Source organism: Anser cygnoides, chromosome 12 (genome assembly GCF_040182565.1).
Source record: "Anser cygnoides isolate HZ-2024a breed goose chromosome 12, Taihu_goose_T2T_genome, whole genome shotgun sequence".
Classification (NCBI taxonomy): Eukaryota; Metazoa; Chordata; class Aves; order Anseriformes; family Anatidae; genus Anser; species Anser cygnoides.
Window position 1 is genome coordinate 12,382,221 of NC_089884.1, and position 21,781 is coordinate 12,404,001.

The window sequence follows — 21,781 nt, forward strand, 5'->3', positions numbered from 1 at the left end:
GCACAGTTGTGGATGTTGTTTACCTGGATTTTAGTCAAGTATTTGCCACCATCTCCCACAGTATTCTCCTGGAGAAGCTGGCGGCTCAGGGCTCAGACAGGCGTACGGCTCGCTGGATGCAGAACTGGCTCGAAGGCTCCCGGGGAACGGGGTTCAACCCAGCCGGCAGCTGGTCACCACTGGTGTTCCCCATAGCTCAGTCTTGGGGCCAGTTTTGTTCCACAATTTTAGCAGTGTCCAGGAGGAAGGGAACGGAGTGCACCCTCACTAAGTTCACAGGTGACACCAAGGTAGGTGGCACTGTCAAACTCCTTGAGGGCAGGAAGGCTCTGGCAGAGGGATCCGGACAGGCTGGGTTGATAGGCCGAGTCCAACCTCAAGACATCCAACAAGGGCAAGTGCCGGGTGCTGCGCGTGGGTCCCAACAACCCCGTGCAGGCCTAGGGAGCAGTGGCTGGGAAGTTGCCCAGCAGAAAAGGGCCTGGGGGTGCTGGTCAAGAGCCGGCTGAACATGAGGCAGCAACACGTCAGGTGGCCAAGAAGGCCAACGGCATCCTGGCCTGCATCAGAAACGTGTGGCCGGCAGGACACGGGGTTGTCCCTTGTCTGCAGCTCTCCCCTGAGGAGACCGCACCTCAAATGTTGTGTTCAGCTGTGGGCCTCTCACTCGCAGAAGGACCTTGAGCTGCTTGAGCATGTGCAGCGAAGGGCAACGAAACTGGTGAAGGGACTGGAAAACAAGAGTTGTGAGGAGCCACTGAGGGAACTGGGGTGGTTTAATCTGGAGAAGAGGAGGCTGAGGGGATACCTCAAGGCTCTCTGCAACTCCCTGGAAGGAGGTTGCAGCGAGGAGGGCTTCAGTCTCTTTTTTGAGGTACAAGTGACAGGACATGAGGGAATGGTCTCAAGTTGCGCCAGGGAAGGTTTAGATTGGACATTAGGAAGAATTTCTTCACAGAGAGGGCAGTCAAGGATTGGAACGGGCTTCGCAGGGAAGTGGTGGCTTTCCCATCCCAGGAGGTATTTAAGAGACATAGGGTCATAGCACTAAGGATCATGTTTTAGTGATGGGACTTGGATCGGTCAAGTTGGGTCTGGTTGACAGTTGGATGTGATGATCCTGAAGGTCTTTTCCAACCAAATGACTCCTGGATTGCATGTCCTGAGTCAAACCTCCACTTCATCTCTGATTCTAGGGCAGTAAAAAGTGCACTGAAGACAGGGCTGAGCTGCAGCAGGGCCGCGATTGTCAACATGTCCTCCGAAGTGGGCTCCATCGGGCTGTGCCTCGGGGTGCTGGAGGCCCCCATGTACCCGTACCGTGCCAGCAAGGTGAGGGGCCGGGGGAGGCGCTGGGGATGCTTCCCCATGGAGGGGGGAGCTCATGGGACCCCCCCACCTGCCCCAGGCCACCCATCCCCGGCCTGGTCCTCCAAGGGTGAGCATGCAGAGCGCCAGCCCAGGCTGTGCCCATGCTCCACTGCAGGGCAAAGCCCCATTTCCCACCTCCACAGCTCTTCAGCTGCAAAATATCTCCCTCCCGCCCACACGTACCCAGCTCCCCCAGCCCTGTGTGGTGCTGGCATGCCTGTGCCTCTTCCAGGCTGCCCAGAACATGGTGACCAGGTGCCTGGCTGCAGAGCTCAGGGACAAGGGGATCTTGTGCACGGCGATCCATCCCGGCTGGGTGAAGATGGACATGGGGACAAAGCAGGTACTGTGCTGTGCAGGGAAGCAGCAGCAGTGCTGGGTCCTCTGCTGCAGGGGACCCCCACCTGATATGTGGCTGCACAGTGCTCTGCACCCCAATTGCCTGCACTGACCACCACTCTCTGTGTGCCCTCAGCTGCCTGGGCTCCCACTGGGACCTTTCACTGGATGAATCCTGTGCTCCCGACTCACCCATGTGGCCCCCAGCCCTGGGGAGCCCAGCTCCACAGACTCACAATGTGTGGCAGAGCCTGTCGAGTGCACAGACAGATACAGCAACACCACTGCTTTCAGAAAAGGGTTTATTGAGAATGTGGTCGAGGTCGGGCAGCAGCCAGGATCTGGCATGAGGCTGGTCCAGTGTCTCACCAGGGCACAACTTTCCCTTCCCAGTCGAGAAAGGTCCCGGTGTCCTTCTCGGAGAAGGAGGAGATCACCTTCAGCATCCCTCCTACGCTCTCATCTACTGTCACGGGGGGCTGCAGGGGCAGAGGAAAAACATGATGATGTGTGCCCAAGGGCTGGCCGGGGTCTGCCCTGGAGCCTGGCCCGCAGAAAGCAACAGCTCAACCAAGGGGGAAGTGGAGCCAGGGGAAGAGGGGCTGAGCAGGGCACCCAGGTGATGGGGCCGCCAGAGCTCACTGCAGGGTCCCGGGGCAGGGAGAGCTGCCCACAGTGGTGCCGGAGCAGGCAGGGAGGTCACGCTCTGTAGCTCGGGGTGACAACAGCCTCCCATGGAAAACCAGCACAGGGGCTCGGATGGACCCACCGTGGTAAAGCTCCTACCGTGTCTCCGGCTGTGTTCCCCATGTCCGTCTGCACCCAGCCAGGATGGAGAGCAGCACAGAGGATGCCGTGTTCCTGGTAGCCCAAGGACTGGCACTTGGTGAGCATGTTCAGAGCAGCCTGCAAGGAGACACCGCAGGGATCAGGGTGGGGAAGAGGATGGGGATATGTGCAGACCCCACAGCACTCTCCCCATGCAGATGCCCAGCCCAGACAAGGCCCCCTGTGGTCTGGCCAGGGATGAGGCACAGGAATGTGCCATGGGAGGGAAACAGCGACAGACTGGAGCTCAGCTGCAGCCGTGAGAGTTGCAGGGACTGAGGGGAAGGTTGGGAGTTATGCAAGATTGTTCAGAAGGGAAAATGTCCAGGTTCATGCCCAGCAGTGTGGCAGTACCTTGCTGCAGCGATATGAGAGAGCTTGTGCGTACTCCCAGAGATAGACGTCCTGAATGGAGCCAGCATAGCTGGACATGTTGATGATGGCTGCCTTGCTGCAGCTCAGCCCTGAGCCCGGGCTCCCCTGGGCAGCCTTCTTCAGCAGGGGCAGGAATGCCTGAGAGGAGAGGAGAAGTGGTGGGTCCACACAGAGGTGGTGCAGGGGAGAGGACCAGCTCCTTCCACAGTGGGCAGTGCTTCCACCAGCAGCTGCCTTCCTCTTCCCCCTGCCCCTTAGCACCAGCCCCAGTCAGTTCCACCAGCTTCTTGTGGGAGCTCGGGAGTGCTGGGCCCGTCACCAGAGCAAGAGTGGAGCTGGGCCCTGTCCCACCAGGACCAGTGGGACATGCTCCCGGGAGGAGCATACTTTCCATGCTCCTGGGAGGGCCGTGGGGCCGCAGGGCAGGGATGTTCCTGGAGCTGTGGTGAGGGCCTCACCTGGCTCAGCAGCAGGGGCCCAATGGTGTTGGTGGCATACACCTGGGACATGTCCTCCTGTGTCTCGGTGTCAAGTGTCTTGTAAACCAGCATGCCAGCATTGTTGATGAGGAGGTTGAGACCTGAGCCCTTAAGGTGCTCCCCGACGCTGGCTGCAGCTGCCTTGATGCTGGCGGGCTTGGTGACTTCTGCAGGGGCAAGGCGGGGAGGTGAGCACCCGATCCCCTCAGCGGCTGCCACCATGCATGGTGCTGGGAGATGGAGCCCCCACCCCAGGGACGTGGGAGGACGCACAGCAGGGAGCCCAGGCAAGGGACCCTCAGCCACGGGGCATGGCCGGGGCACCTACCGAGTGGGATGATGACCAGGTTGGGGTGCTTGGAAGCCAAGTTCTGCAGCTCCTGCAAGAGACGGGACAATGTGGGCACAAAGAGGCAGGGCCGGCTGCACAGAGGCTCGGCTTTGATCCGGCACCACCTCACACCCAGCATCCTGCTCTGCCAACCCGCTCCCTGTGGACAGGTCTCTGCACATCCCGCACACCCCACAAGCCACGCGTCTCGCCCTGCCCACCATGGCCATCACCTGCCCCAGCAGCAGAAGCTCCCTGCCCAGCCCCAAGGAGCCCTGGGCACAGCTCATCCCATGGCCGTCCTACCCCGGCTTTCTGTGCCCTGGGACTGTGCCCAGGGCTGCAGCCCCGTGATGGAGACCCTCACACATCCCCGCCTCGCACCACAGGGCTGCTCCTGCACCGGGCGCTGCCCTGCCCTGCTGTCCCCCACCGCCACCAGCCTCACCTGTGCTCGCTGTCCCTTGGGGTCCCGACAGGCTGCAAAGACCCACTCGGGTGGGTTTGGCAGCCCCAGCAGGTGCCGGACAAACCCCAGGCCGATTCCTCGGTTGGCTCCAGTCACCAGAACGGAGCGGACACGAAGCTCTCCCATATTGATTCTCCTGCCTCTGCTCCAACGTTCATTGTTTGTTCAGTTCCCCAATGCTTCTTATAGTGTGTTGAGCTGCCACCCCACCCACACAGGGCTTGCACAAACCCTTGGCTCTGGGTGCAATCTCTCCAGCTCTTTGAACTCTCTAGGAACCCGGTTCCTGGCTGGGAGCCATCCCTCCTTACTGAAGCACAAAAATCACCCTGCTTTTTATGGCAAACTCTGCTTGTAAGGTGTGTGGAAGGTCAGTGTTTGCTCCAGAGGTATCTGGTCAAGGCCCTTTTCCAGTGCAAAACCAGATACGGAAAAAGGGAGGAAGCCATAAAGAACACACAGGGACACAGACCTTACCTAAAAAGGATAAGGGAGGGTGACAGAAGACTCAGATGGTGAGGGATCCAACTGGGGAAGGTGCCCCACTTGACCTGTGGTTTGCAAACAGGCAAGGACTTGTGGGTGATGGGATGGTTGGAGGCTATCTTGGGCACAGTGATCAAAATGACGGAGTTTTTGATCCCTAGTGAAGTTAGGAAGGCAGTTAGCAGAACATAAAATCAGAATGGTTTGGGTTGGAAGGGACCTTAAAGATCATATGGTTTCAACCCCCCTGCCATGGGCAGGGACACCTCCCACTAGAACAGGTTGCTCAAAGTCCCATCCAACATTTCCAGAAATAGGGCATCAGTAGCTTCTCTGGGCAACCTGTTCCAGTGCCTTACCACCCTCATAGTAAAGAATTTCTTCCTCATATCTAATCTAAACCTATCCTCTTTTAGTTTAAAGCCATTACTCCTTGTCCTGTTAAGAGTCCCTCCCCAGCTTTCCCGTAGACCCCCTTTAGGTACTGAAGGCCTCTATAAGGTCTCCTCAGAGCCTTCTCTTCTCCAGGCTGAACAACCCCAGCTCCTTCAGCCTGTCTTCATAGGAGAGGTGCCCCAGCTCCTTGATCATCTTTGTGGCCCACCTCTGGACTCGATCTAATACTTCCATGTCCTTCTTGTGCTGGGGGCTCCAGACCTGAATGCAGGGCTCCAGGTGGGGTCTTCACAAGAGCAGAGTAGAGAGGGAGAATCACCTCCATCTCCCTGCTGGCCATGTTTCTTTTGGTGCAGCCCTGGATACAGTTGGCTTTCTGGGCTGCAAGCGCACACTGCTGGCTCATGTCGAGCTTCTCGTCAACCAACAACCCCAGGTCTTTCTCATCAGGGCTGCTTTCAATCCATTCCACACACCCCTCCCAGCCTTTATTTGTGCTTGGGATTGCCCTTTGGTTTCCAGAGGGCAGACTTTTGCCAATTTAGAGACCTGGCTGACAGAGTGCCCTGGGAGGTGGTTCTGAAAGGCAAAGGGATCCAGGGAGGCTGGACATTCTTCAAGAATGTAACGTTAAATGCACAGGAGTAGGCCATCCCAAAGCACCAACGGTGGAGCCACTGGGGGGGAAGGCCATCCTGGCCGACCAGAGAGCTGCTTCTGGAACTTAGGAAGGAAAAGAGAGTCTATAGACTTTGGAAAAAGGGGCAGGCAACACAGGAGGACTGTCAAGCTGTGGTCAGTCTGTGCAGGGAGAAAATTAGCAGGGCCAAAGCCCAGCTGGAACTCAATGTGGCTAGTGCAATAAAAGACTATTAAAAATGCTTTTATAAACATCTCATCAGCAAAAGGAGAATTAGGGAGATTCTCCATCCTGTATTGGATGTGAGGGAAAATGTAGTGATGAACGATGAGGAGAAAGCTGAGGTACTTCCTGCCCTTTTTGCCTGTCTTTATTAGTAAGGCTAATTGTTGTCAGGGTACCCAGCTCCCTGGGTTGGAAGATGGTGATGGGAAGCAAGATGAAGCCTCTGTCATCCACTGGTAAACCGTAAGTGACCTCCTACATGTTTTGAACATTTGTAAGTCTGTGGGGCCAGACGAGATTCACCCAAGGGTGCTGCTGAAGGAGCTGTGGAAACACTTGCCCTGCCACTTTCAATAATCTACAGGGAGGTCCCGGGTGAGTGGAGGTTGGCCAGTGTGACTGCAGTCTACAAGAAGGGCGGGAAGGAGGCTGCAGGGCATTACAGGCCTGTCAGGCTGAGCTTGGCACCAAGGCAGGTTATGGAGCGGATCACCCTGAGTGCCATCACGAGGCACATACGGCACAAGCAAGTGATCAGAAGCAGCCAGTGTGGGCTTGTGAAGGGCAGGTCCTGCCTGAATAACCTGGTCTCCTTCTATGACGGGAAGCCCCGCTTAGCTGATGAGGGCACAGTTGTGGATGTTGTTTACCTGGATTTTAGTCAAGTATTTGCCACCATCTCCCACAGTATTCTCCTGGAGAAGCCGGCGGCTCAGGGCTCAGACAGGCGTACGGCTCACTGGCTGCAGAACTGGCCCGAAGGCTCCCAGGGAACGGGGTTCAACCCAGCCGGCAGCTGGTCACCACTGGTGTTCCCCATAGCTCAGTCTTGGGGCCAGTTTTGTTCCACAATTTTAGCAGTGTCCAGGAGGAAGGGAACGGAGTGCACCCTCACTAAGTTCACAGGTGACACCAAGGTAGGTGGCACTGTCAAACTCCTTGAGGGCAGGAAGGCTCTGGCAGAGGGATCCGGACAGGCTGGGTTGATAGGCCGAGTCCAACCTCAAGACATCCAACAAGGGCAAGTGCCGGGTGCTGCGCGTGGGTCCCAACAACCCCGTGCAGGCCTAGGGAGCAGTGGCTGGGAAGTTGCCCAGCAGAAAAGGGCCTGGGGGTGCTGGTCAAGAGCCGGCTGAACATGAGGCAGCAACACGTCAGGTGGCCAAGAAGGCCAACGGCATCCTGGCCTGCATCAGAAACGTGTGGCCGGCAGGACACGGGGTTGTCCCTTGTCTGCAGCTCTCCCCTGAGGAGACCGCACCTCAAATGTTGTGTTCAGCTGTGGGCCTCTCACTCGCAGAAGGACCTTGAGCTGCTTGAGCATGTGCAGCGAAGGGCAACGAAACTGGTGAAGGGACTGGAAAACAAGAGTTGTGAGGAGCCACTGAGGGAACTGGGGTGGTTTAATCTGGAGAAGAGGAGGCTGAGGGGATACCTCAAGGCTCTCTGCAACTCCCTGGAAGGAGGTTGCAGCGAGGAGGGCTTCAGTCTCTTTTTTGAGGTACAAGTGACAGGACATGAGGGAATGGTCTCAAGTTGCGCCAGGGAAGGTTTAGATTGGACATTAGGAAGAATTTCTTCACAGAGAGGGCAGTCAAGGATTGGAACGGGCTTCGCAGGGAAGTGGTGGCTTTCCCATCCCAGGAGGTATTTAAGAGACATAGGGTCATAGCACTAAGGATCATGTTTTAGTGATGGGACTTGGATCGGTCAAGTTGGGTCTGGTTGACAGTTGGATGTGATGATCCTGAAGGTCTTTTCCAACCAAATGACTCCTGGATTGCATGTCCTGAGTCAAACCTCCACTTCATCTCTGATTCTAGGGCAGTAAAAAGTGCACTGAAGACAGGGCTGAGCTGCAGCAGGGCCGCGATTGTCAACATGTCCTCCGAAGTGGGCTCCATCGGGCTGTGCCTCGGGGTGCTGGAGGCCCCCATGTACCCGTACCGTGCCAGCAAGGTGAGGGGCCGGGGGAGGCGCTGGGGATGCTTCCCCATGGAGGGGGGAGCTCATGGGACCCCCCCACCTGCCCCAGGCCACCCATCCCCGGCCTGGTCCTCCAAGGGTGAGCATGCAGAGCGCCAGCCCAGGCTGTGCCCATGCTCCACTGCAGGGCAAAGCCCCATTTCCCACCTCCACAGCTCTTCAGCTGCAAAATATCTCCCTCCCGCCCACACGTACCCAGCTCCCCCAGCCCTGTGTGGTGCTGGCATGCCTGTGCCTCTTCCAGGCTGCCCAGAACATGGTGACCAGGTGCCTGGCTGCAGAGCTCAGGGACAAGGGGATCTTGTGCACGGCGATCCATCCCGGCTGGGTGAAGATGGACATGGGGACAAAGCAGGTACTGTGCTGTGCAGGGAAGCAGCAGCAGTGCTGGGTCCTCTGCTGCAGGGGACCCCCACCTGATATGTGGCTGCACAGTGCTCTGCACCCCAATTGCCTGCACTGACCACCACTCTCTGTGTGCCCTCAGCTGCCTGGGCTCCCACTGGGACCTTTCACTGGATGAATCCTGTGCTCCCGACTCACCCATGTGGCCCCCAGCCCTGGGGAGCCCAGCTCCACAGACTCACAATGTGTGGCAGAGCCTGTCGAGTGCACAGACAGATACAGCAACACCACTGCTTTCAGAAAAGGGTTTATTGAGAATGTGGTCGAGGTCGGGCAGCAGCCAGGATCTGGCATGAGGCTGGTCCAGTGTCTCACCAGGGCACAACTTTCCCTTCCCAGTCGAGAAAGGTCCCGGTGTCCTTCTCGGAGAAGGAGGAGATCACCTTCAGCATCCCTCCTACGCTCTCATCTACTGTCACGGGGGGCTGCAGGGGCAGAGGAAAAACATGATGATGTGTGCCCAAGGGCTGGCCGGGGTCTGCCCTGGAGCCTGGCCCGCAGAAAGCAACAGCTCAACCAAGGGGGAAGTGGAGCCAGGGGAAGAGGGGCTGAGCAGGGCACCCAGGTGATGGGGCCGCCAGAGCTCACTGCAGGGTCCCGGGGCAGGGAGAGCTGCCCACAGTGGTGCCGGAGCAGGCAGGGAGGTCACGCTCTGTAGCTCGGGGTGACAACAGGCTCCCATGGAAAACCAGCACAGGGGCTCGGATGGACCCACCGTGGTAAAGCTCCTACCGTGTCTCCGGCTGTGTTCCCCATGTCCGTCTGCACCCAGCCAGGATGGAGAGCAGCACAGAGGATGCCGTGTTCCTGGTAGCCCAAGGACTGGCACTTGGTGAGCATGTTCAGAGCAGCCTGCAAGGAGACACCGCAGGGATCAGGGTGGGGAAGAGGATGGGGATATGTGCAGACCCCACAGCACTCTCCCCATGCAGATGCCCAGCCCAGACAAGGCCCCCTGTGGTCTGGCCAGGGATGAGGCACAGGAATGTGCCATGGGAGGGAAACAGCGACAGACTGGAGCTCAGCTGCAGCCGTGAGAGTTGCAGGGACTGAGGGGAAGGTTGGGAGTTATGCAAGATTGTTCAGAAGGGAAAATGTCCAGGTTCATGCCCAGCAGTGTGGCAGTACCTTGCTGCAGCGATATGAGAGAGCTTGTGCGTACTCCCAGAGATAGACGTCCTGAATGGAGCCAGCATAGCTGGACATGTTGATGATGGCTGCCTTGCTGCAGCTCAGCCCTGAGCCCGGGCTCCCCTGGGCAGCCTTCTTCAGCAGGGGCAGGAATGCCTGAGAGGAGAGGAGAAGTGGTGGGTCCACACAGAGGTGGTGCAGGGGAGAGGACCAGCTCCTTCCACAGTGGGCAGTGCTTCCACCAGCAGCTGCCTTCCTCTTCCCCCTGCCCCTTAGCACCAGCCCCAGTCAGTTCCACCAGCTTCTTGTGGGAGCTCGGGAGTGCTGGGCCCGTCACCAGAGCAAGAGTGGAGCTGGGCCCTGTCCCACCAGGACCAGTGGGACATGCTCCCGGGAGGAGCATACTTTCCATGCTCCTGGGAGGGCCGTGGGGCCGCAGGGCAGGGATGTTCCTGGAGCTGTGGTGAGGGCCTCACCTGGCTCAGCAGCAGGGGCCCAATGGTGTTGGTGGCATACACCTGGGACATGTCCTCCTGTGTCTCGGTGTCAAGTGTCTTGTAAACCAGCATGCCAGCATTGTTGATGAGGAGGTTGAGACCTGAGCCCTTAAGGTGCTCCCCGACGCTGGCTGCAGCTGCCTTGATGCTGGCGGGCTTGGTGACTTCTGCAGGGGCAAGGCGGGGAGGTGAGCACCCGATCCCCTCAGCGGCTGCCACCATGCATGGTGCTGGGAGATGGAGCCCCCACCCCAGGGACGTGGGAGGACGCACAGCAGGGAGCCCAGGCAAGGGACCCTCAGCCACGGGGCATGGCCGGGGCACCTACCGAGTGGGATGATGACCAGGTTGGGGTGCTTGGAAGCCAAGTTCTGCAGCTCCTGCAAGAGACGGGACAATGTGGGCACAAAGAGGCAGGGCCGGCTGCACAGAGGCTCGGCTTTGATCCGGCACCACCTCACACCCAGCATCCTGCTCTGCCAACCCGCTCCCTGTGGACAGGTCTCTGCACATCCCGCACACCCCACAAGCCACGCGTCTCGCCCTGCCCACCATGGCCATCACCTGCCCCAGCAGCAGAAGCTCCCTGCCCAGCCCCAAGGAGCCCTGGGCACAGCTCATCCCATGGCCGTCCTACCCCGGCTTTCTGTGCCCTGGGACTGTGCCCAGGGCTGCAGCCCCGTGATGGAGACCCTCACACATCCCCGCCTCGCACCACAGGGCTGCTCCTGCACCGGGCGCTGCCCTGCCCTGCTGTCCCCCACCGCCACCAGCCTCACCTGTGCTCGCTGTCCCTTGGGGTCCCGACAGGCTGCAAAGACCCACTCGGGTGGGTTTGGCAGCCCCAGCAGGTGCCGGACAAACCCCAGGCCGATTCCTCGGTTGGCTCCAGTCACCAGAACGGAGCGGACACGAAGCTCTCCCATATTGATTCTCCTGCCTCTGCTCCAACGTTCATTGTTTGTTCAGTTCCCCAATGCTTCTTATAGTGTGTTGAGCTGCCACCCCACCCACACAGGGCTTGCACAAACCCTTGGCTCTGGGTGCAATCTCTCCAGCTCTTTGAACTCTCTAGGAACCCGGTTCCTGGCTGGGAGCCATCCCTCCTTACTGAAGCACAAAAATCACCCTGCTTTTTATGGCAAACTCTGCTTGTAAGGTGTGTGGAAGGTCAGTGTTTGCTCCAGAGGTATCTGGTCAAGGCCCTTTTCCAGTGCAAAACCAGATACGGAAAAAGGGAGGAAGCCATAAAGAACACACAGGGACACAGACCTTACCTAAAAAGGATAAGGGAGGGTGACAGAAGACTCAGATGGTGAGGGATCCAACTGGGGAAGGTGCCCCACTTGACCTGTGGTTTGCAAACAGGCAAGGACTTGTGGGTGATGGGATGGTTGGAGGCTATCTTGGGCACAGTGATCAAAATGACGGAGTTTTTGATCCCTAGTGAAGTTAGGAAGGCAGTTAGCAGAACATAAAATCAGAATGGTTTGGGTTGGAAGGGACCTTAAAGATCATATGGTTTCAACCCCCCTGCCATGGGCAGGGACACCTCCCACTAGAACAGGTTGCTCAAAGTCCCATCCAACATTTCCAGAAATAGGGCATCAGTAGCTTCTCTGGGCAACCTGTTCCAGTGCCTTACCACCCTCATAGTAAAGAATTTCTTCCTCATATCTAATCTAAACCTATCCTCTTTTAGTTTAAAGCCATTACTCCTTGTCCTGTTAAGAGTCCCTCCCCAGCTTTCCCGTAGACCCCCTTTAGGTACTGAAGGCCTCTATAAGGTCTCCTCAGAGCCTTCTCTTCTCCAGGCTGAACAACCCCAGCTCCTTCAGCCTGTCTTCATAGGAGAGGTGCCCCAGCTCCTTGATCATCTTTGTGGCCCACCTCTGGACTCGATCTAATACTTCCATGTCCTTCTTGTGCTGGGGGCTCCAGACCTGAATGCAGGGCTCCAGGTGGGGTCTTCACAAGAGCAGAGTAGAGAGGGAGAATCACCTCCATCTCCCTGCTGGCCATGTTTCTTTTGGTGCAGCCCTGGATACAGTTGGCTTTCTGGGCTGCAAGCGCACACTGCTGGCTCATGTCGAGCTTCTCGTCAACCAACAACCCCAGGTCTTTCTCATCAGGGCTGCTTTCAATCCATTCCACACACCCCTCCCAGCCTTTATTTGTGCTTGGGATTGCCCTTTGGTTTCCAGAGGGCAGACTTTTGCCAATTTAGAGACCTGGCTGACAGAGTGCCCTGGGAGGTGGTTCTGAAAGGCAAAGGGATCCAGGGAGGCTGGACATTCTTCAAGAATGTAACGTTAAATGCACAGGAGTAGGCCATCCCAAAGCACCAACGGTGGAGCCACTGGGGGGGAAGGCCATCCTGGCCGACCAGAGAGCTGCTTCTGGAACTTAGGAAGGAAAAGAGAGTCTATAGACTTTGGAAAAAGGGGCAGGCAACACAGGAGGACTGTCAAGCTGTGGTCAGTCTGTGCAGGGAGAAAATTAGCAGGGCCAAAGCCCAGCTGGAACTCAATGTGGCTAGTGCAATAAAAGACTATTAAAAATGCTTTTATAAACATCTCATCAGCAAAAGGAGAATTAGGGAGATTCTCCATCCTGTATTGGATGTGAGGGAAAATGTAGTGATGAACGATGAGGAGAAAGCTGAGGTACTTCCTGCCCTTTTTGCCTGTCTTTATTAGTAAGGCTAATTGTTGTCAGGGTACCCAGCTCCCTGGGTTGGAAGATGGTGATGGGAAGCAAGATGAAGCCTCTGTCATCCACTGGTAAACCGTAAGTGACCTCCTACATGTTTTGAACATTTGTAAGTCTGTGGGGCCAGATGAGATTCACCCAAGGGTGCTGCTGAAGGAGCTGTGGAAACACTTGCCCTGCCACTTTCAGTAATCTACAGGGAGGTCCCGGGTGAGTGGAGGTTGGCCAGTGTGACTCCAGTCTACAAGAAGGGTAGGAAGGAGGCTGCAGGGCATTACAGGCCTGTCAGGCTGAGCTTGGCACCAAGGCAGGTTATGGAGCGGATCACCCTGAGTGCCATCACAAGGCACATACGGCACAAGCAAGTGATCAGAAGCAGCCAGTGTGGGCTTATGAAGGGCAGGTCCTGCCTGAATAACCTGGTCTCCTTCTATGACGGGAAGCCCTGCTTAGCTGATGAGGGCACAGTTGTGGATGTTGTTTACCTGGATTTTAGTCAAGTATTTGCCACCATCTCCCACAGTATTCTCCTGGAGAAGCTGGCGGCTCAGGGCTCAGACAGGCGTACGGCTCGCTGGATGCAGAACTGGCTCGAAGGCTCCCGGGGAACGGGGTTCAACCCAGCCGGCAGCTGGTCACCACTGGTGTTCCCCATAGCTCAGTCTTGGGGCCAGTTTTGTTCCACAATTTTAGCAGTGTCCAGGAGGAAGGGAACGGAGTGCACCCTCACTAAGTTCACAGGTGACACCAAGGTAGGTGGCACTGTCAAACTCCTTGAGGGCAGGAAGGCTCTGGCAGAGGGATCCGGACAGGCTGGGTCGATGGGCCGAGTCCAACCGCAAGACATCCAACAAGGGCAAGTGCCGGGTGCTGCGCGTGGGTCCCAACAACCCCGTGCAGGCCTAGGGAGCAGTGGCTGGGAAGTTGCCCAGCAGAAAAGGGCCTGGGGGTGCTGGTCAAGAGCCAGCTGAACATGAGGCAGCAACGTGTCAGGTGGCCAAGAAGGCCAACGGCATCCTGGCCTGCATCAGAAACGTGTGGCCGGCAGGACACGGGGTTGTCCCTTGTCTGCAGCTCTCCCCTGAGGAGACCGCACCTCAAATGTTGTGTTCAGCTGTGGGCCTCTCACTCGCAGAAGGACCTTGAGCTGCTTGAGCATGTGCAGAGAAGGGCAACGAAACTGGTGAAGGGACTGGAAAACAAGAGTTGTGAGGAGCCACTGAAGGCACTGGGGTGGTTTAATCTGGAGAAGAGGAGGCTGAGGGGAGACCTCGAGGCTCTCTGCAACTCCCTGGAAGGAGGTTACAGCGAGGAGGGCTTCAGTCTCTTTTCTGAGGTACAAGTGACAGGACATGAGGGAATGGTCTCAAGTTGTGCCAGGGAAGGTTTAGATTGGACATTAGGAAGAATTTCTTCACAGAGAGGACAGTCAAGGATTGGAACGGGCTTCACAGGGAAGTGGTGGATTTCCCATCCCAGGAGGTATTTAAGAGACATAGGGTCATAGCACTAAGGATCATGTTTTAATGATGGGACTTGGATCGGTCAAGTTAGGTCTGGTTGACAGTTGGATGTGATGATCCTGAAGGTCTTTTCCAACCTAGATGACTCCTGGATTGCATGTCCTGAGTCAAACCTCCACTTCATCTCTGATTCTAGGGCAGTAAAAAGTGCACAGAAGACAGGGCTGAGCTGCAGCAGGGCCGCGATTGTCAACATGTCCTCCAAAGAGGGCTCCATCGGGCTGTGCCTTGGGGTGCTGGAGGCCCCCATGTACCCGTACCGTGCCAGCAAGGTGAGGGGTCGGGGGAGGTGCTGGGGATGCTTTCCCATGGAGGGGGGAGCTCATGGGACCCCCCCACCTGCCCCAAGCCACCCATCCCCGGCCTGGTCCTCCAAGGGTGAGCATGCAGAGCGCCAGCCCAGGCTGTGCCCATGCTCCACTGCAGGGCAAAGCCCCATTTCCCACCTCCACAGCCCTTCAGCTGCAAAATATCTCCCTCCCGCCCACACGTACCCAGCTCCCCCAGCCCAGTATGGTGCTGGCATGCCTGTGCCTCTTCCAGGCTGCCCAGATAATGGTGACCAGGTGCCTGGCTGCAGAGCTCAGGGACAAGGGGATCTTGTGCACGGCGATCCATCCCGGCTGGGTGAAGATGGACATGGGGACATAGCAGGTACTGTGCTGTGCAGGGAAGCAGCAGCAGTGCTGGGTCCTCTGCTGCAGGGGACCCCCACCTGGTATGTGGCTGCACAGTGCTCTGCACCCCAACTGCCTGCACTGACCACCACTCTCTGTGTGCCCTCAGCTGCCTGGGCTCCCACTGGGACCTTTCACTGGATGAATCCTGTGCTCCCGACTCACCCATGTGGCCCCCAGCCCTGGGGAGCCCAGCTCCACAGACTCACAATGTGTGGCAGAGCCTGTCGAGTGCACAGACAGATACAGCAACACCACTGCTTTCAGAAAAGGGTTTATTGAGAATGTGGTCGAGGTCGGGCAGCAGCCAGGATCTGGCATGAGGCTGGTCCAGTGTCTCACCAGGGCACAACTTTCCCTTCCCAGTCGAGAAAGGTCCCGGTGTCCTTCTCGGAGAAGGAGGAGATCACCTTCAGCATCCCTCCTACGCTCTCATCTACTGTCACGGGGGGCTGCAGGGGCAGAGGAAAAACATGATGATGTGTGCCCAAGGGCTGGCCGGGGTCTGCCCTGGAGCCTGGCCCGCAGAAAGCAACAGCTCAACCAAGGGGGAAGTGGAGCCAGGGGAAGAGGGGCTGAGCAGGGCACCCAGGTGATGGGGCCGCCAGAGCTCACTGCAGGGTCCCGGGGCAGGGAGAGCTGCCCACAGTGGTGCCGGAGCAGGCAGGGAGGTCACGCTCTGTAGCTTGGGGTGACAACAGCCTCCCATGGAAAACCAGCACAGGGGCTCGGATGGACCCACCGTGGTAAAGCTCCTACCGTCTCTCCGGCTGTGTTCCCCATGTCCGTCTGCACCCAGCCAGGATGGAGAGCAGCACAGAGGATGCCGTGTTCCTGGTAGCCCAAGGACTGGCACTTGGTGAGCATGTTCAGAGCAGCCTGCAAGGAGACACCGCAGGGATCAGGGTGGGGAGGAGAAGGTGCCTGCATGGTGACACCTGCAGACCCCAGAGCCGGAGCAGGCAGGGCCAGTTCTCTGCAGCAGCTCTGTCCTATGAAGATCCTCTCCAATTAGGTCTGGGATCAGGCACGGGAATGTGCCTTGAGAGTGAACCAGTGACTGACTGCAGCTGAGCCATGCTGGAGGCTGTTGCAGGGACTTCCAGAGATAACACTGGAGGGCTTATGCAGGCTTTGGTTAAAAAAGAAGTTTGGGTTTGTGCCCAGCACTGCACATACCTTGCTGCAGCGATACGAGACACATTGTGCATTTTTCCATAAATAGACTTCCTTGATAGAACTAGCAATGCTGGAAATGTTGATGATGGCTGCCTTGCTGCAGCTCAGCCCTGAGCCTGGGCTCCCTTGGGCAGCCTTCTTCAGCAGGGGTAGGAATGCCTGTGAGGAGGGGAAGGAGGAGCATGCACAGAAGAGGTTCACTGAGAGAATTAGTTCCTTACATAGAAGGTCACATCAGAACCCCAGAATCACAGTACTGTTGTGGGAGGCAGAGATCTTTGGAGGTCATCTGGTCCAATCCTACTACTCAAGCCACCTAGAGCCAGTGGCCCAGGACCATGTCCAAGTGACTTCTGAATATTTCCAAGGAGGGACACTTCACAACCTCTCTGGGCAGCCCACGATAGCACTTGGTCACCCATCAGTGCTCAGCACCAAGTCAATGAGTAAATTCTGCTTCCCTCTGGCTCAAAATGAGAGGTTCTGCTCTTTAACATGGTCCCACATCTCTGCACTCTGATCATTGCCAGTGGAGAGACCCCAGGCTCCAAAGTGCCAGAGCCCTCAGCCTGCTGCCCACCATAGTCAAACCAGAAAGCATTCACTGTGCTCAGCATTTCCAGGACTACTTTGGGCACCTGCTTCTGGCAGCAGGAGGCCAGAGTAAGACCTGAAGTGTGTTGGGCCTGTCATGAGGTCAAAGGCCCAGCAGGCAAAGAGCGGAGCAGGGCCTTGTCCCACCAGCCCTTTCCATGCTCCTGGGAGATCCAGGCTCCGGGGCTGCGGGGCAGGGATGTTCCTGGAGCTGTGGTGAGGGCCTCACCTGGCTCAGCAGCAGGGGCCCAATGGTGTTGGTGGCATACACCTGGGACATGTCCTCCTGTGTCTCGGCGTCAAGTGTCTTGTAAACCACCATGCCAGCATTGTTGATGAGGAGGTTGAGACCTGAGCCCTTAAGGTGCTCCCCGACGCTGGCTGCAGCTGCCTTGATGCTGGCGGGCTCGGTGACTTCTGCAGGGGCAAGGCGGGGAGGTGAGCACCCGATCCCCTCAGCGGCTGCCACCATGCGTGGTGCTGGGAGATGGAGCCCCCACCCCAGGGACGTGGGAGGACGCACAGCAGGGAGCCCAGGCAAGGGACCCTCAGCCTCGGGGCATGGCCGGGGCACCTACCGAGTGGGATGATGACCAGGTTGGGGTGCTTGGAAGCCAAGTTCTGCAGCTCCTGCAAGAGACGGGACAATGTGGGCACAAAGAGGCAGGGCCGGCTGCACAGAGGCTCGGCTTTGATCCGGCACCACCTCACACCCAGCATCCTGCTCTGCCAACCCGCTCCCTGTGGACAGGTCTCTGCACATCCCGCACACCCCACAAGCCACGCGTCTCTCCCTGCCCACCATGGCCATCACCTGCCCCAGCAGCAGAAGCTCCCTGCCCAGCCCCAAGGAGCCCTGGGCACAGCTCATCCCATGGCCATCCTACCCCGGCTTTCTGTGCCCTGGGACTGTGCCCAGGGCTGCAGCCCCGTGATGGAGACCCTCACACATCCCCGCCTCGCACCACGGGGCTGCTCCTGCACCGGGCGCTGCCCTGCCCTGCTGTCCCCCACCGCCACCAGCCTCACCTGTGCTCGCTGTCCCTTGGGGTCCCGACAGGCTGCAAAGACCCACTCGGGTGGGTTTGGCAGCCCCAGCAGGTGCCGGACAAACCCCAGGCCGATTCCTCGGTTGGCTCCAGTCACCAGAACGGAGCGGACACGAAGCTCTCCCATATTGATTCTCCTGCCTCTGCTCCAACGTTCATTGTTTGTTCAGTTCCCCAATGCTTCTTATAGTGTGTTGAGCTGCCACCCCACCCACACAGGGCTTGCACAAACCCTTGGCTCTGGGTGCAATCTCTCCAGCTCTTTGAACTCTCTAGGACACAGTTTCTGGCTGGGAGCCATCCCTCCTTACTGAAGGGCAAAAATCACTCAGCTTTTTATGGCAAACTGGTTTTCTGGTGAAACCTGGTCCTGTAACCCAGTAGCTCATGGCCACGCTTTCCAGGAGGGTGGGTGCTGGGTGAGGAGAGAGGAAACAAGTGGGAGGGATACAGGATGGATACCCTATGGGTCAGGTACAGATCGTCTTCACGAGCATCCTTCAGGCTAAATGGGCTTTCCAGATTGTACCCATGTAACAACTGAAACAGTCTGGTCTCATTCTCCTTCCCTTGGTTACCTCTCAGGTAACCAAGGTCATGCCTCACATGGCCACGAGCTGATTTTTGCTGCTCTCCTCTGTCTTCCAAGCAAATGCCCCACCACTGATTGTCCCATTAAAGCCCTGTGGAGGAAATTCAGCATGGCCTGCTTGCAGAAGGATGTGGACCCTGCACAGTTTGCAGGTCATCGCTTTGCTCTTCATGCACTTTGGATGCTGCCTCACAGTGCACTAATCTAAGTTACTATCCCACCACTTTGGCCATGCTGGAGCCATTGCTGTTGTCAGGGCTTCCACTCTCAGCCTTATCACTTTGCAAATTAGATCATGTTATTGTGTCTCCCTGCATTTCACAACTTTTAATTTGTTTTCAGGATTAAAGAGGAAGTCATTGATTAACAGCCTGATTATTGCAAATGCGTGACCATCTCTCTGCCTCGTGTACTCGTTGGACCTTGCAGTCATCATCCATATCCTGTGTATGGATTCTGTTCTGTAAAGCCATTCTCTTCACATGGTTGTAGAGTAAAGGCTAATGTCCTGTCAACAGGTGACCACTTTGGACCTTTCTCTGTGCTTCTTCGCCAGTGGCAGCACCCTGGTATTTGGACTGTATGAGCATGGCCTGCAAAGTTGTGCAGAAGTCCTTCAGACCATCTGGGCTTTCTGAAGTCCTGCAGGGCAATGGCTCAGAAGGGGCTAAAAATGTTTACTGCTGAATCCTCTAGCCTCTTTTCTTTTCCACTTCCTCTTTCTTTCCATTTTCCACCAGCTGAGCAAATCCTTTGCAAAAGGGCTACGAAGGGCTCGGTTGCCGAGGGTATTCTCCTGCAAAGATAAATGTCTTGGACAAAGCCCCTTGGTCTACATCACTCATAGCAGTGGGGCATAGATGGCTCTGCACTACCGCCAGTGAAGCCCAGTGCTGCCCAGTTCCTCAAGTGAGGCGTTACAGATTTGCAGTTCTGGGACTGGTGTGGGTGCACATCATGTGTTCCCATCCCCTTCAGTGTCACTGCACCTAGCTCCACTGCAAATGAAGACATTTCCCGTGGCAGCCCCTTGCTTTCAAGCACTAAGTCCCAGAGCCATGGGCACAGGCTGCTGGGTAGATGGGCAGCATGGGAGTCACAAACACTGCCGCCACATTTTGTTCTCCCAGGGGTTGTCTTGGCAGCAGTGTCAACCAGACCTGCTTCCTCCCAGCCGCACTGCCAAAACTACTACAAAGTTCCGCTGTGCCAACGTTACACCCCAGGGATCCCTCTGCCCCTCAGGCCGGCTACACGGTCACCATGGTGCCACCAAGGCAGGTAGTCCTGCCCTGCCTCATTCATCTCCCATCTCCCCTGTGCCAGCACTCACGTTTGGGCAGCTTAATGGAGGGCACGATGGTCCAGCTGCACAAGGGATTGAGTCTTCTGCTCCTAGTCTGCTCTTACCAGGCTTTCCCCCAAGCTTGGCTCGGGCAGTCACAGCATGTTTTAATCCAGAAGAGGACAGACGAGTGTTTTTTCTTAAATCAGCTTGGACCTCATCCAGATGTGGACTTCAGGCCATTGAGAAATACTCTTATTGGCAGTGTGATCAATTATTTCCCAGATGTGTTAAAAATTAATTGTAAATAAAACATTGAGTTTTCCTTTTCCAAAAGGCCTGTTTACCAAGAACCCTTGCAGCAGTAACTGTTTTAAGGACAAGATTAGCAAGTATAGGCATGCCACAAATCACAATGGAGAACTCCACTTAATTTTTGCCAAGCTCAGACAGAAATTCGCAGTTTCTGCTGTGGTGGTGTTGAAATACCATTGCCATGCACATGTCTGTGAGAGAACAGAATTTTGCACATCCTACCTCAGCATCTCAGCAGGAGATATTCAGTCCTTTTAATATGCCTTCTTTTCCAGCTGGATCAGGCATAAACTTCTCTCTGTATCCTGGAGCAACCCCAGCCGCCTTCTGCTCCTGCAGCAAGCTTTGTTAGCATACCTGCACTTGCTTCCACCTCCTTTGAGTAAAATTTACTATTTTGCTTGCTTGGGGTAAATCCTAAGATAAAACCCAAACCACAGGTAAGAAATGCACACAAATACAGTGTCCTGTGTAGCACATGGAATAAAAAATAACGTTTGTCATCAGGCAATACCCAACATTTACCTTTCTGGATCTCGGGACAAATGTTCCCTGATAACTTTTATTGTTTAGTTCTGCTGCTGCTGTTCATAAGTCTTTGCACACAGGTACAATACCACCTTGTTAGGCACTCATACATTTCATTCATTTACGAATGCAATCTCATCACTACCAAGACTAGACTTTTACCTTCTTTACTCTTCTGCTGTTTGTAGCTTTTCTTTAATGATAATTCCCCTTTTTGTAGCCTCATACTACTTTCTGCACCAGCATCCTGTTCCTGCTTTGCTAGTCATCTAGGGCCATACTTTCCATCTTCTTGGTGCAAAATTCCTCTGCTGCTCACCATCAGTACAAATTTCTGGATTTTCCAGCTGTCTCCCCCCCATGAGTTTTGTCTTAGGCTGATCTCTCACTGAAGATTTTGTCAATTCTCCCCTGCCACAGCACACCTACCAGTTTGTGGGATTGGCTTTCCAGCCCCAATAGTTCTTTTCAATGTCCTTTTCTGTATTTTCACTTTCTTTTTATGACCACAGACCACAACTATACTTGCCGATATACACTGTTTGCAGAAGAGTGCAGTGCTCTTCCACTTTGTGTAACAGACTTCCTCTGCTTTTCCTCTTCTGCATCATTGCCCACACAGCATGCTAGAAACCTCCAGCGTGCCTCAGAACCAGATAACACCAGAAATAAAAAATAACCTTTTAAATCTCATAGTTCTGCTGTGTCATGCTGTTTTTGAAGCTTTCAACTGTTTTAGAGCTGTTACGTTATAATGTTGACTTTGCTCTGGGGCCCCATGCTGGATTGTTGACCATTAAAGTCTAAACAAGCACTGCTTCTCCGGGGGTCAAAGTCCAGCCTGGAGCGAATGTGCACAGAAGAAAACAAATAGCCTTGCCAGGCTGGCAATGGAGCTTCATCACAAGTGCTGCTGTCCCCAAGGCTCAGCTGAGGAAGGGACTTGGGAGAGGCTCAGGGATGCAGACAGCTTTGTACCGATACATTCTTGCATGGTCTGAACCCTACAATGAGCAAAAGCAATTATTTTTAATAAATTGCTTCAGAGTCCAACAGTGCTAGTGGTGGAAGGCCCTGCTGTATAACCTGTCCCACAGACCCTCTGACAGCCGTATATCACATACAGATGCTTTCCATCTTTCCATGTTGGAAGGAGTCAGAGGCAGCTTTCCAGGACGTGATCTCAGCTTCTCCACTATCAGTGACTGCAAGCTCGGTTGTGTTCACACCCATCCAGATATTTGTACAAAGGGCAATTACAGCGCTACTTACAGAAGTATTGGGAAATACACTTTTGTTTGTTAGCCTGGGGAACAGGGCATGGCAGAATTATCTTTACTATGTTTAATCTACCGTGTAAGTAGCAACA

At 55.8% G+C, this 21,781-nt stretch overlaps 3 protein-coding genes across 7 annotated transcripts; all 3 read right to left on the reverse strand.

Annotated features, from left to right (window-relative positions):
• Nucleotides 1-1,995: 1,995 nt before the first annotated feature.
• LOC136791807 (C-signal-like) lies at nucleotides 1,996-4,435 on the reverse strand. Of its 2 annotated transcripts, XM_067004508.1 has the most exons (6): nucleotides 4,172-4,428; nucleotides 3,721-3,772; nucleotides 3,372-3,559; nucleotides 2,893-3,051; nucleotides 2,497-2,616; nucleotides 1,996-2,189 (listed from the first exon to the last, which is right to left on the reverse strand). In XM_067004508.1, exons 1-6 carry the CDS (start codon nucleotides 4,316-4,318, stop codon nucleotides 2,076-2,078), a joined length of 780 nt encoding a protein of 259 aa, XP_066860609.1. In that variant the 5' UTR covers nucleotides 4,319-4,428; the 3' UTR covers nucleotides 1,996-2,075. The 2 variants fall into 2 exon arrangements, with proteins under 2 accessions (XP_066860609.1, XP_066860610.1); XM_067004509.1 differs by lacking the exon at nucleotides 2,893-3,051 and having other exon boundaries at nucleotides 4,172-4,435.
• Nucleotides 4,436-8,561: 4,126 nt separating this feature from the next.
• Nucleotides 8,562-11,003, reverse strand: LOC136791808 (C-signal-like). 2 transcript variants are annotated; one of them, XM_067004510.1, is made up of 6 exons: nucleotides 10,738-10,998; nucleotides 10,287-10,338; nucleotides 9,938-10,125; nucleotides 9,459-9,617; nucleotides 9,063-9,182; nucleotides 8,562-8,755 (listed from the first exon to the last, which is right to left on the reverse strand). In XM_067004510.1, the coding sequence occupies exons 1-6, from the start codon at nucleotides 10,882-10,884 to the stop codon at nucleotides 8,642-8,644; spliced, it is 780 nt and encodes a 259-aa protein (XP_066860611.1). In that variant the 5' UTR covers nucleotides 10,885-10,998; the 3' UTR covers nucleotides 8,562-8,641. The 2 variants fall into 2 exon arrangements, with proteins under 2 accessions (XP_066860611.1, XP_066860612.1); XM_067004511.1 differs by lacking the exon at nucleotides 9,459-9,617 and having other exon boundaries at nucleotides 10,738-11,003.
• A 4,125-nt stretch (nucleotides 11,004-15,128) lies between these two features.
• Nucleotides 15,129-19,703, reverse strand: LOC106033185 (C-signal-like). 3 transcript variants are annotated; one of them, XM_067004507.1, is made up of 6 exons: nucleotides 19,618-19,703; nucleotides 17,222-17,273; nucleotides 16,873-17,060; nucleotides 16,050-16,208; nucleotides 15,630-15,749; nucleotides 15,129-15,322 (listed from the first exon to the last, which is right to left on the reverse strand). In XM_067004507.1, exons 3-6 carry the CDS (start codon nucleotides 16,963-16,965, stop codon nucleotides 15,209-15,211), a joined length of 486 nt encoding a protein of 161 aa, XP_066860608.1. In that variant the 5' UTR covers nucleotides 16,966-17,060; nucleotides 17,222-17,273; nucleotides 19,618-19,703; the 3' UTR covers nucleotides 15,129-15,208. The 3 variants fall into 3 exon arrangements, with proteins under 3 accessions (XP_066860608.1, XP_066860606.1, XP_066860607.1); XM_067004505.1 differs by lacking the exon at nucleotides 19,618-19,703 and adding an exon at nucleotides 17,673-18,025; XM_067004506.1 differs by lacking the exons at nucleotides 16,050-16,208; nucleotides 19,618-19,703 and adding an exon at nucleotides 17,673-18,045.
• Nucleotides 19,704-21,781: the final 2,078 nt, after the last annotated feature.